This window comes from Rhinopithecus roxellana, chromosome 9 (genome assembly GCF_007565055.1).
Source record: "Rhinopithecus roxellana isolate Shanxi Qingling chromosome 9, ASM756505v1, whole genome shotgun sequence".
In the NCBI taxonomy this organism is placed as follows: Eukaryota; Metazoa; Chordata; class Mammalia; order Primates; family Cercopithecidae; genus Rhinopithecus; species Rhinopithecus roxellana.
This window is the reverse complement of record NC_044557.1, coordinates 38,325,470-38,338,748: the sequence shown is the minus strand read 5'-3', so window position 1 is coordinate 38,338,748 and position 13,279 is coordinate 38,325,470. Positions and strand designations below refer to the sequence as shown.

General features: G+C 38.1%; 1 protein-coding gene across 2 annotated transcripts in view; it reads left to right on the top strand.

Moving 5' to 3' along the window:
- Positions 1 to 13,279, top strand: part of PDE7A (phosphodiesterase 7A) — a 124,636-nt gene that overhangs the window by 42,434 nt on the left and 68,923 nt on the right. Inside the window, exon 1 of one of the 2 annotated variants that reach the window (XM_010371571.2) lies at positions 9,573 to 9,669. The exons of the other annotated variant lie outside the window; for it this stretch is intronic. Within the exon in view, the coding sequence (XP_010369873.2) occupies positions 9,610 to 9,669 (60 nt within the window). The 5' untranslated portion in view covers positions 9,573 to 9,609. Of the gene's footprint in view, positions 1 to 9,572; positions 9,670 to 13,279 lie in introns of those variants that run through there. 2 annotated transcript variants of the gene reach the window in all.

The window sequence follows — 13,279 nt, the reverse complement described above, 5'->3', positions numbered from 1 at the left end:
TTGTATGATTTTTCTTAATTCTGGTAACATTGAATTACACTTATTGATTTTTGAATGCTAAATCAACTTTAGATTCCTAGATTCTCCACTTCTCATAATGTATTTCCTTTTTTATATGCTAATGGATTTGATTTACTAATATTTTCTTAATGATTGTTTTATCTGTGTTTATAGAGGATATTGGTCCATGGTTTTATTTTCTTGTAATGTCATTATCTGCTTTTGGATTTTCAGCATTTGATTGCCATGTATCTAGGTATAGTTTTCTTTGTGTTTCTATTATGTTTGGTGTTCGTTTAACCTGCTTTGACATATGGATTGATAGTTATCAAATGAGAAAAATATTTCATTATTATTGCTTCAAGTATGTTTGCTCTCTTTTACATTCCTTTTTGGGGTCTAATTACTCCACTGCTTATGTTGTCCTGCAGGCTCACAGGTTCAGATTCATGTTTTTGTTTGTTTGTTTTGGCTTTTTTTCTCTCTGTGTGCATCAGGTTAGGTAATTTCTATTGATCTTTTCTTATATTGTGTTTTGTTTGCTATTAAGCCCAACTATGAATTTCTTAGTATAGACACTGTATTTTTCAGCTATAGATGATCCATTTTTTTAGTTTTTTTTTCTTTCATTGTGTACATGTTCTCCTTTAAATCTTTGGACATATTTACAATAACATTTAAGAAGTCTTTGTCTACAAATTCTATTATCTTAATCATTTTTGGGTTTTTATTGAATGCTCCCCTCCACCCCAATTTTGAGGTGACTTTTTTATTTTTCCTACTAATTTGTAATTCTTGATTTGTCATCTTTTAAAGAATGTTAAGTGCTGTTCTGGTAGGCAGTTTAGTAACTTGCAGATCCACCTGATCCCTTTATGCTTATTGTAAGTTTCGTTAGTGTTTCCAATAGAGCTTTCTACACTGATGGCCTAGTACTGTGTCTGGAATTGGTGGGTTCTTGGTCTCACTGACTTCAAGAATGAAGCCGCGGACCCTCGTGGTGAGTGTTACAGTTCTTAAAGATGGGGTGTCCGGAGCTTATTCCTTCCGACGTTCAGATGTGTCTAGAGCTTATTCCTTCTGGTGGGTTCGTGGTCTCACTATCAGGAGTGAAGCTGCAGATCTTTGTGGTCAGTGTTACAGCTCTTAAAAGCAGCGCGCCTGCAGTTGTTCATTCTTCCCGGTGGGTTCGTGGTCTCGCTGGCTTTAGGAGTGAAGCTGCAGACCTTTGTGGTGAGTGTTACTGCTCATAAAGGCAGCATGGACCCAAAGAGTGAGTAGCAGCAAGATTTATTGCAAAGAGTGAAAGAACAAAGCCTCCACAGTGTAGAAAGGGCACCAGAGCAGGTTGCGGCTGGCTGGGGCAGCATGCTTTTATTCCCTTATCTGGCCTCACCCACATCCTGCTGATTGGTCCACTTTACAGAGAGCTGATTGGTCCATTTTGACAGAGTGCCGGTTGGTATGTTTACAATCCTTGAGCTAGACACAGAGTCACAGAGTGCTAGTTAGCTAGATACAGAGTTAGCTAGATACAGAGTACCAATTGGTGAGTTTACAAACCTTGAGCTAGACACAGAGTACTGATTGGTGTATTTACAAACCTTGAGCTAGACATAGAGTGCTGATTGGTGCATCTACAATCCTTGAGCTAGACACAGAGTCTCAGAGTGCTAGTCCTCCAAGTCTCCTCTAGGTTAGCTAGATACAGAGTACCAATTGGTGTATTCACAAACCCTGAGCTAGACACAGAGTGCTGATTGGTGTATTTACAATCCTTGAGCTAGACACAGAATCAGAGTGCTAGTCCTCCAAGTCTCCACTAGGTTAGGTAGATACAGAGTACCCATTAGTGTATACACAAACTCTGAGCCAGACACAGAGTGCTGATTGGTGCACATATGATCCTCTTGCTAGATATAAAAGTTCTCCAAGTCCCCATCCAGTTCAGGAGCCCAGCTGGCTTCACCCAGTGGATCCTGCACCAAGGCTGCAGGCGGAGCTGCCCGCCACTCCCAAGCTGTGCCTGCACTCTTCAGCCCTTGGGCTGTGGATGGGACCTGGCGCCATGGAGCAGGGGGCGGCACCTGTCGGGGAGGCTTGGACCCAGCGGGAGCCCACCGCAGGGGGAGGAGCTCAGAAACAGTGGACTATAGGTCCAGAGCCCTGCCCCGCCGGGAGGCAGCCAAACCCCGCCAGAATTTGAGTGCAGCGCTGGCAGGCTGGCACTGCTGCGGGACCCGGCACAACCGCCGCAGCTGCTGGCCTGGGTGCTAAGCTCCTCACCGCCCTGGGCCGGTGCCGGCCAGCCGCTCAGTGTGCGGGGCCCGCCGAGAGTGCGCCCGCACCCGCTGGAACTCACACTAGCTGGCCAGCGCAGCGGGCACAGGCCCGGTTCCCGCCCGTGCCTCTCCCTCCACACCTCCCGGCAAGCAGAGGGAGGAGGCTCCGGCCTCAGCCAGCCCAGAGAGGGGATCCCACGGTGCCTTGGCGGGCTGAAGGGCTCCTCAAGCGCCGCCAGAGTGGACGCCAAGGCCGGAGACTAAGGAGGCGCTGAAAGAGTGAGGGCTGCTAGCACATTTTCACCTGTCAGTACCTCCTAAGGTAGGGCATTTCTGGAATCTCCATGGACTGTCCCAGATATTCCCTGAGGTCTCTTCTCTGTGGTTTGTTGGGACTCTGAACTCTTCTGTAGTTGCTCTTTCCCTGGTAGTTATTATTTTTCTGGCCTCATGGAGTCTCATCCTGCACATACTCAGCTTAGTATTCAGCCAAAGATTGAAGGGGATCCACCCTCAGACTTCTGGAGCTCCTTGTTCTCACAGCTCCCTCCTCTCTGGCATTCAGCCCTACAAATTCCAGGTACCTCAGCCTCCCTGAGCTGCAGTCTCTGTCTCCTTAGCTTTGTGAGACCTCTGCGCTCTGCAGGATTGCTCTGCCTTGCTTTCAGGTTGGGCCACTACCTATAGGAAGGAGCCTGGGCAATGTTAGGGCTTACCTTGGTTTTTTCCATTCTCTCAGGGATCAAAGTCCTGCAGTACTTGCTCTCTGACATCTGAAAACAATGTTTCATGTATCTCATATTGAAAACTTAACTTTTTAGTTGTTTATATAATGGGAGAGCTAGTCCATCCAGTACCAGTTACCTTATAATTTATTGAACCTTGTTTATGTTTTTCATTGGCGAAGATTTAGCTCACCTCTGATAATTTGCACATGTTGCTTTTTCTGCCTGGGGCTCTTTTCCCCACTGCCTGTACCTAACAAGCTCTTCCTATTCATCATTTTTAAGGATGAAATTACATTGTGGCATTTTTCCTGGTAGTCTTCTTTGATGTTACCAGATCCTGGGTTAATTGTCCTACTTGGTACTTATAGTACTCTAGATTTACATGTAATTGTAATTACTTGTTGTTATGCTGATTGTTTGTAGCCCACACAAAAACCTAAGCTGTGTAAGGGCAAGGACTGTGTCTCATTCACATTATTTCCCTTGTGCCTAACACAGTGAAGATCTCAATCTCTGTGTGTGTCTCTCTCTTTTGCAGTGTTACATGTGGAGATGAAGAAGTACTATTCAATTCAAAGTGCCTCAAGTATACTTAAGAAAATTTTTGGACTTCTACTCTGGTTTGGAGAGGGAGGCAATTATGGACAGTTGTCATTCATTTATTCAGAAGCCTTCTTTTAAAATGTATCCTATTTCTGCCAAGATTGGTGTTTTTCTCCTTAATGTCTATGTTATAATTTATATTTGCCTACAAGTATTGGTCTGTTTATAATACTACTTATAGGTGAAGTTTTTTGTTATCCCTCACCTACAAATCAGTCTCATTAAAAAAAGTATCTTTCAAGATAAACACTGTAACCACTTAGTTGCCATAGTAGTTTTGAGAAAGTTAATGTGGCCTGGTCTTTTGGGGTGTGGTGGAGGATGCACTGTCCCATTGAGGAGACTTTGATAACAGTAGCTTTCTTAGAAAGACTTCTTTCATTATTAAATTGAAGAAGATACATCCATGATGTGCTAATCTTATTTATCTTTTGTCTATGGAAAAAGAATGTTTCCATTTTTCATTTCACAGAGTTGTGAGTGATAGCATTTTCAGATGACTAGTACAAAAATTTGTCATGATTTGGTTCAAGTTTGCCTTAAGTTTAAACTTTAAAATTAAAATTGTTGGCCTATAAGCACTTATGAGCTGTCAGTTACAGTACTGTAGAGCCTTAGAATTGGCAGAGACCTTGAAAGTCATTTGTTCAAGCCTACCCGAAAAGCCCCTGAACAGAGACTAGTTTGAGGCAGATCCTAACATGATTTTAATTGTAGAAAGTTGTAATAAACTCTAGAAAGTTCTTAGGAAGTAAGAGTCAAATTCTGTTTTTAACAAACTTGTGCCCATGGTCGTACTTCTGCCTTATGTAATTTCCCAAAATAAAGGTAAACTTCTCCTTAGGTTATTTTACATCACAGCAGTTTAACACCTATTCTGTCCTTCTTTTTGTTTCTTTGCCTGAAGCTTCAGTTGTAAAACTATTCCTTGTATTATATCCCTGTCGACATTAAAATATGTCATGTAATCATGTATCATCTGCAGTGGTATTCAGAACTGAATTCATTCTTCTTATGTGACCTGTATTGATAGTGGAGCATCCTTGATTTGGAAACGTACCTGATCTCATTGTCTCTCCTAAGATTGTCTTCACTTATTGTCTCTCATTAATTTAGAATTTAAACATCTTAGCCTTTTTTTAAGAAAACTTTTAAAACTTATTTTCATTGTTTTATAGGTATGCAATTTATTTTATATCAAATGCAGACAATTTTTAAAATTTTTTGAAATTCAGCATACTGACATACCTTTAATTTTTTTTAAATTTTGTAATTCAGCATGCTGATATACCTTTTGTTTTATATGCAGATTTGCTATGTGTTTTTCTGATCTACATGCCAGTAAATAAACTGTGGAACAAGACAAGATCCAATGAAGAGTCCTGTTGGTTACTTCTAGAATTCTTCCACTAGTTTGAAGAATTAGGTGGGAAAGTATTTCCGCCCAAATACATTATCTCTGGGTGTGTTTGTTCAGCTAGGAATGTGCCTAATTGTAGCATGGGGCTCTGTTTGTCTGTTTGGTTCTTAAGAATGTCACCAGAGACTTTCTAAGTGCTTTTAGTATCATAAGATGATGTTTTCTGGGACCTGAAGGCTTGAATTATTGGTAAAGTGTCAAGGTTTTTGGTTTTTTTTACTTCTTTGTACTAGGAGGAATCACATGCCGTGTTTATCAAATATTCGAATACTACATGACAAAAAGTTCAGAGCTCTAAGTCAGTATTACAGAAAGGTCTTAATTGAATGGCAAAACTCCCATAGTACCATAGCTTTTAAGTAAGTTTTTGTCAGTTATGGAAGCTTTTTTCTTAGTTTCATGTCACTTAAAATTCATACCATTTGAAGAATAATAAGCCTTTGTTTTTAGTAAAAGCAATAAACCAAAACCGTACTCTGATTTATTACTTGTTGTTAAAGTGGGCTGGAATTCAAAACGATGAGAGCACAGTTGGAGGGTTTTTACTATAGTGTTCACATATTTTCTGTCACAAATTTGGTTATAGTTTTCTGCAGACACTATATTTGTATAAAGAACTCTGTGATAGACTATTTCTGTCCATGAGATTCCAAAATTATAGACACTGATGTCAATGCAGACGAGGTTAGCCTAATTTGGGCAAGAGAGAGACATGCCGAGTCTCTGTATGGATAGCTAAAGGCTATTGCCAAGATTGACAGGTGTCCTGTGAATGGCAGAGAGCCCCGGGGATAAAATTTTCTCTTGGATTACTTCTCTAAGAAACAATGAACAAAGTCATATTTTCTTTTCTATTGATCACACTCATAAAATAGTGAGGTCTACTTTTAACTCAGCTTTTCTGATATTAGCCTTATAAACCCCAGAAAGGTAAAAAGTTTTATACTTTCTTCTTATAGTATCAAATTCTGTTTTTGAAAATTTTAAGTGTATCCTATGCATTAATTTTTCTAGAATAGTCACCTGATTTATTTCTTTGCCATGTTTCACTAAGGATTTGAGACAACTACAAAAACAGTTAATGTAAAAGAATACATTTGTTATTAGTGTAAAAGAGGTAACTTTATAGAATGATAAATTACATGATCCAACTCTGGAAAAATAAACTTTTAGGAGAATTATCTAAGTTATAAGCATAATATTTATTGTAAAAGAGATTTTATATTAATTTGAAACAGCATTTGTTTTATTTCATCTTATTGAAATTTTTTTATTATTAAAATTTAATTATAAATCACCAAGATAAGTAGTCCTAAATGTACCTCAAAATAAGAAAAAGTTTTATAGCCATTAGGTTTATGACACTGAGAAAGTTGAGATTACTACTTTAAGAAAAACTGTGTTGCCTGAGATTTTTGTAAGATTTGAGTGATGTAAATGTGTCATTAGCAATGAAAGCTTTATGACTTTAGGCATAAACTCAGTAGCTGTTTCTGTTCTAATAGGAAATTTTCTGATCTGAGGGAGTATTGTGTCTTGATTATCTCTATATTACCGTGTCAGACATTAGTAGAAATTAGGAAGTGGATGCTGGGGGAACCATTTTAGGGAGCCAACCTATTAACTAGCACGAGAAATGAAAGCCAAGAGCCTCGTCCTGCTGAGAATTGGAGAAGGTTTCTCGGGGCACTTGCAAACACAGTGCAAGTTCTCTTCATGGACCATTGTCATTGCAGTTAGGTTGAGTCAAGGTGAAGCTAGAGTGGTTAGGGCATTCTCATTTCTAGGTTTTAAATACAGTAGAATTTAATTCTGATTTAGCAAAAATTTGTTGGGAGTCCACTACGAGCTAGCTATTTGTTTATGGATACCACTTACCTCCCATGAAGGGGAGGAAAATAAGGCACAGAGAAGTGGTGATTTGCTCATGGCAGTAAAGCTGGGAAATAAATCTAGGCTTTCAACTTCAAGCCCAGTAGAGTTTTGAGATGGTATAAATAATCTAGATAGAAATTCATTTCAGTGAGACAACTTTTAGAACTGTCTTTCTTACAGCCTCTTTTTAAATCATCTCAATTATGATTTTCTAAGTATTGTACCAAAAATAGCCATCTTGTATTTGCTTTTCAAAACTTGACTCTTTTTGAGCAGTTGATTGGAAGAGAAATGTGAAGGTGGGAAGGGTAGCATCACTGGCCCAAGCATCAAGATAGTAGGCTGATTTGGAGTGGATAGCCCAGGCCAGAGTGGCAGAGAATGACCTCGAAGCCCGGGGCCCAGGCTGCACAGCCTCTTACAGATGACCGCCAGTGTTTCCCTTGAGCATTGGCCTAAGATACATACACTCTGCTGCTCTGACTCATGCCTAAGCATCCTTCAAGTTTCATTGCTAGAACCTTACTGGAAGGCAGAGTAATCAGACACCTTGACAGTCTCATATTAAAGCTAGTCTCATGGCAGAAATAAAAATGTTATCTGGATTTGTGCAAATATGAGTATTATAACTTGTTAGTTCCGTAGCAAGAAGTGAAAAGTTTATGGCCATGTATTAAGAATGGTTTCAAGTTAGGAAAATTTGGATTTACACCTATAAATTTAATTTACACCTCATTTTGACAAGCCTAGAACTGACTTCTCTTTTAAATAAGCTCTTTGTACTGAGGATTAGATAATGAAAATAATATTATTATTTGAACTATTTTAGTTCTTTTTAAATATTTTAGGATCATTTGTGTACATTGATAATCAGATGATGTTGTCTTGTCTTGGACTGCAGTCACCTCCTGGGTGTTTCTTCAGTCAGCCCAAGCTATCTTCACCTCTCTCCGGGACCTCTGCAGTGGTGGCCTGACTGCCCATCCAGCCCCTACCCACCTCCCTATACTTGACCAAAGTGATCTTTTTAAAAAGCAAAATCTGCTACAGTACTTCAGTAGATTGAAATTCAGACAAGACACTCCCAGGTGGCCCATATAGGGCCTGGCCTTTACTTCCCAGTGCCGCAGTGTCATCTGACTCCTCCTCCCTGCACTTGAGCCGCCCTGGTCTTTCTCTCTCTCAGACTTGCTTGGCTTGGTTTTGTCTCACCCTTTGGTCCTCTCGCCTGTTCTTCTGTCTGCACGATCTGTCTTCCGTCTTCACATTCTTGGGCCATCACACTTCATGTCAGGGTCATTTCAGGGATTCTGGAAGAAGTCCTTCACCTCTTAACTAGGTCAGATTCAGGTTTGCTGGCATTTCCTACCTCTGCTTCATTGCACTTTTTACAGTTACAATTTTGTGTTTATTTACATAATTTTATTAATGTTCACTCCAACCAAATTGCAAGCACCACAAGGGCAGGAACCTTGTCTGCTTTTACTCGATGCTTATTTTTTTTTTTTTTTTTTTTGAGCTGGAGTCTCGCTCTGTCGCCCAGGCTGGAGTGCAGTGGCGCGATCTCGGCTCACTGCAAGCTCCGCCTCCCGGGTTCACGCCATTCTCCTGCCTCAGCCTCCTGAGTAGCTGGGACTACAGGCGCCCGCCACCGCGCCCGGCTAATTTTTTGTATTTTTAGTAGAGACGGGGTTTCACCATGGTCTCGATCTCCTGACTTTGTGATCCGCCCGCCTTGGTCTCCCAAAGTGCTGGGATTACAGGCGTGAGCCACCGCGCCCGGCCTACAGGGATATCCCTGCCATCTGGTACAGAACCTGGTACATATTAGCAGCTTAATAAGTATTTGCCGAATACTTGAATGAAAGTTTCACAAAAGGCATTTTCTCAGCAGTATTATCTGCAGCCTCTTGGTTATGAAGACGGATGAATAGAAGCATACTTTGTTATTAGAAAGCTCACTTACAGCCAAGAGAACAAGATCTGTACCAAAAATATAAGTTAGATTGCAGTTAGGGCTTGAAAATAATATGTCCTTAATTATTTGAAAATGCGCTATTAGACTAGCTTTTTTTCAGTAAGTCCAAAATGAGTGAATTATAATGTTAAGAAGCACAGATAATATGACAGCCTCTAACATTCATAAAGTAACTCTATCCCTAAAAGAAATAAAAAGTTGAACAAATTTCAATTAAAAATTGAAAAGATGGAATAAAATGCATTAATATTTTAAAATGTCACCGGACACTGTGCTTGTGAAACCGTTCTATGTGAAAAGAATGAAGACAGTTTTAGTACTGCCACATACTTTTTGAAAGTTGTTTTAAGGCACTCTGTTAATATTAAGATTGTAGAAGTGTTTGGGGCTGGCCTGAGTCCTCTTTTGCCTACATTTTGTTAGACTGTTAGGTCAGCCCTCACTAAAGTCTTTTCCCTCCCCTCTTCCAACGTTACTTAGGCAGTTCTACCCCAACCCTGGGTTTGTGGCATGAAGCATGCGCTGGGTAAGAAGGCTGGCTGGGTAGTGCATTCCCAGAGGAGTCAGGTGATCACTGTTGGAAGGCAGCTGCTTGAGGTCCAAGGCAGTCAGTGTCCCCTCTCTTTTGCCTCGGGACAGCTGGTTATTTATCAGACTCCTAAGAAGTTTTCCTTGCTCCCTAGTAGAAGAGAGAGATTATGCAGCGGGCTTTTGATTGATCCAATGGGAATTACATTGATCTGGTGTCTGGCCTTGGTTCTTATCAAGTGGATCACCTCTAAGGTAGGCCATCTTTATTTTTAGGATGGTGACATTCATCATTATTAGTTTACATATTTGTTAGGAATTAAATAGCTCGACGATTTTCTCCGCCTTTTGCCTCAGTTTTTATTCTCTGATTAAAAGAGCTGTGAGTTTCATCTGTCGGCCAAAGCACTTAAATTTACTACTTGTAGTTTTTATTCTTATCCCACATTATTTCTTCTTAAGGGCTTTTTATAGCATCTTTCCCCAATATCAAAGCAGCATTCCTCAGTGTCACTGCCTTAAAGAAGTTTTTATGACTAAAGAAGTTTAAGATTATGAAATTAAGTTATACTTTTGGTGTATATATTTTAAACATTTTCTCGGAGAAAATTTAATGACACTTGTGTATTTAAAGTGTAATGTTGAGGATTTCTAAACAATTATAAACTTTTTAAAAACGAAAAACCATCCTCTATCATATTTTCTATTAAGGTCTTGCCACTGCTAAAATACATGCCTTAGCTATAATATATTGACGTAAATGTAGGATTACATATATGTTGTTTTTGAAGTTGAATTCTAAATGTCAGGCTTGAGAAATTCTTGATAGAATGCTAGCTAGCCATTTGCCATCTGGACAAGGGTCTAAAACTAAAATAAAAAATATTTAAATTTTACTGTTTGAAATTATTTTTTTCTATTCTTCTATAAAAATGATTATATCTTTCATCTACCACACAGCTTTTTTTCTTTCTAGATTGAGAAACTGAATTTTTAAGGGTATCACTTAACTGAGAAACAGAGCTTCTATAAAGTTAATTTTCTTTCTCAAGCAAGGTTTTAATACCTGCTATGTAATTTTCCACATTTAAACATAACATTTTAAGCATAATTATCTCTTAAGTTGATCTTTTCTTAGTGAATATGATTGAAGAAATGTCTTAAAGAAAAATAATGTATTCAGATTTTTAAATCTTTGTGTTTTAAAAGTTAAGAATTAATTTTGTTGCAGTGACAGCTATTTTCTTGTTTTTAAAGGATTGGCTTGCCAAGTTATTGAATGAAGGTCAAGTTAATGTTAATAATGCATTAGTTGTCTTGTGGGTGTTTTCAGACACTTTACTTTTTTTTCCCCTCCTCTGTAGAGATGAGGTCTTATTATGTAGCCCAGGCTGATCTCAAACTCCTGGGCTCAAGCAATCCTCCTGCCTCAACTTCCCGAAGAACTGAGGCTATAGATGTGAGAAAATGCACCTGGCCTCTAGACTTTACCCTTTTAATGACCACCAAAAAATTACATTGTTTTTAAACAAAAAGAATGCTAATATTTTATTTTTTTAAAAAAATGTTGAAAAAAGGAAGAAGAATGGGAAGGCTACTATTTGGTAGATCAGTGCAATATTTGAATACTTTAGCCACTCAAGTACAAACATGTTTTTCTAGCGTATGTAAGATGACTACTCTGAAAAAGCTCATTTCGCTATGTCAGAGGAAATTGACTTCACAACTTTGGCTGGGCTTCATCTTTTGCTATATTATTGTTTTTTTGCTGGTGTTGCCAAAAATTTTATTCAGTGCTCCTGTGTGTAAGCCCTTTAACCATCAGTTTATGAATCTGCAAAATGGAACTAATAAAGCCTACCTTATAGAGATCTTGTGTGGGTTAAGTGAGATTTTGTGTGAAAACACTTGGAACATTTTTTTGGCACAAGGAGCACCGCAAGTGTTAGTTAATATATTATTACTCTTACCATGTAATGGAAATGCACTTGCTTTTGCTAATAAATCATTTAGTGGAAAACTTGGAACAGAATAAAAACAATGGCACTTAAAATATCTTTGCTGGGTTTTAAAACATGTCTGTCTTTAAAAGTTATGTATTAACTAATATTGGGAACAACTTTTACACCTTTTATCATTTACCTTCAAGTCAAATCTTTTGTGGAAGCATGATTCACCCTAATTCAAGGTGAGTCTTACCAGGGCACTCAGAACTCCTGTTAGTGAGGCTGTGGGTCCTTTGGTGCTTTACAGTTTAACTTGTTTGTGCTACTGCTGTCAGTTTCTGATTAGCTCAGCCTCGCCCATGTTTTGACCTATACTAGTTTGCTTTACAAGCTGTTCCCAGGATGGCTAAATTAGAAAAGTCACGAGTAGAAGCCTCTCAGTTATTTCCATTCACTGGTGAAGTGAGGTGGGAATGTGGGTGATAGCTCTGAGAGTTTTATGACTGACAGTGTGACACAGGATTTTGATGAAATTTGTTTTACTGTTATTAAAAAGAAAATTCTAGTAGTATATGGTTTTTAAAATGATAATATTTAAAGAAATCTTTGTTACATGTGCAGCAGTCTTATATAAAAGTAGATATAATTATTTTTAAAACAACATGATTCTAACACCGAGGTCAAATTTTTATTGTTAGAACTCATAATTTATAGTTTTTTTTCCAAAATGAGTTACTGTAGATTATTCTACCTACCTACTTTAGATTATTCTACCTAGTGAGAGAGCTTAATATTCATTTTAATTTTAATTCTTAAAAAGTGGGTAGGTGAATGAATTATCACTTAGGATGTATTTGTTGATGGGTTCAGATATATATTTTAAAATCCATTCTTTAAAAACAGTTTTGGTCTCATTTGGATTTATTTCATAAAAGCTATGTCTTGTGGTTCAGTATAGCATTTAAGCTAAGTATTTGTAGACTAGCCTTACTTAAATTAGTACCTTATAATGAATAGAAAAACTTGGATATTTGGCACAGCCCTGTGTAATTTGTATCTATTTTAAAATTAAACTCTGCCTTTTTTGCTTAATAAATTAGGATTAATACAGACCCTGCATTTTAATATCTAAATTAGTGCTTCTAAAATTAGGCTAAAATGATTACCTTAATAAGTTTAGTATGCCGTGGTGTTATCTAGACTATGTGCATTACCCAGTTTTTGACTTAATAGTATTTTGTGATGTTTAACAGAGCCGATAATATTGGTCAGTCTTTCACAATCATTAATGTGTGAAGTGATACATATTTTATCTTTCTAACTAGCAACTGTTATAGTAAATACCCTTCCTACATTAAAAAAAAAACAACATAATAATAATGTCAACTCCCCTCCTAAAGAGAACTGTTAGACATAACACCTTAAAATTTATTTTAACAAGTTATTTATCTGAGTTGTTACTGGATACTATCAAATTGATAGGTGACGACAAGTTATTACATGGTATCTGCAGTGTCATTAATTTGCTTTAGCTGATAGAAATATTTATTGCCACATACGCCCTTCCTACGCTACTAGGTTTACCCCTAGATTGGTGGTGTTGAGGAGAGACTTGTAATCTAGTAAGCTAAATATGTTGGGGAGGGGATTCGCACAGTAGCTGTGAGTGGTGCCTTTTAACAGTGGCTGTTTACTCCAGAATAAATAACATGAAACACTGCAGGAGGCTTCCTTAGGGTATTCTATTAGTGGAAGACACTTTAAGCATGATACCAGGAGTGTAGTCTATATGATTTGGTCCCTTGGGATTTAAGATCATGCTTTTCTTTGTAGTAGATTTTTATTTTACTTTTCAATTTTAATTTTATTTTGTGAATATATGATAATTACACACACTGCAAGACTCAAAAAGTACAAAG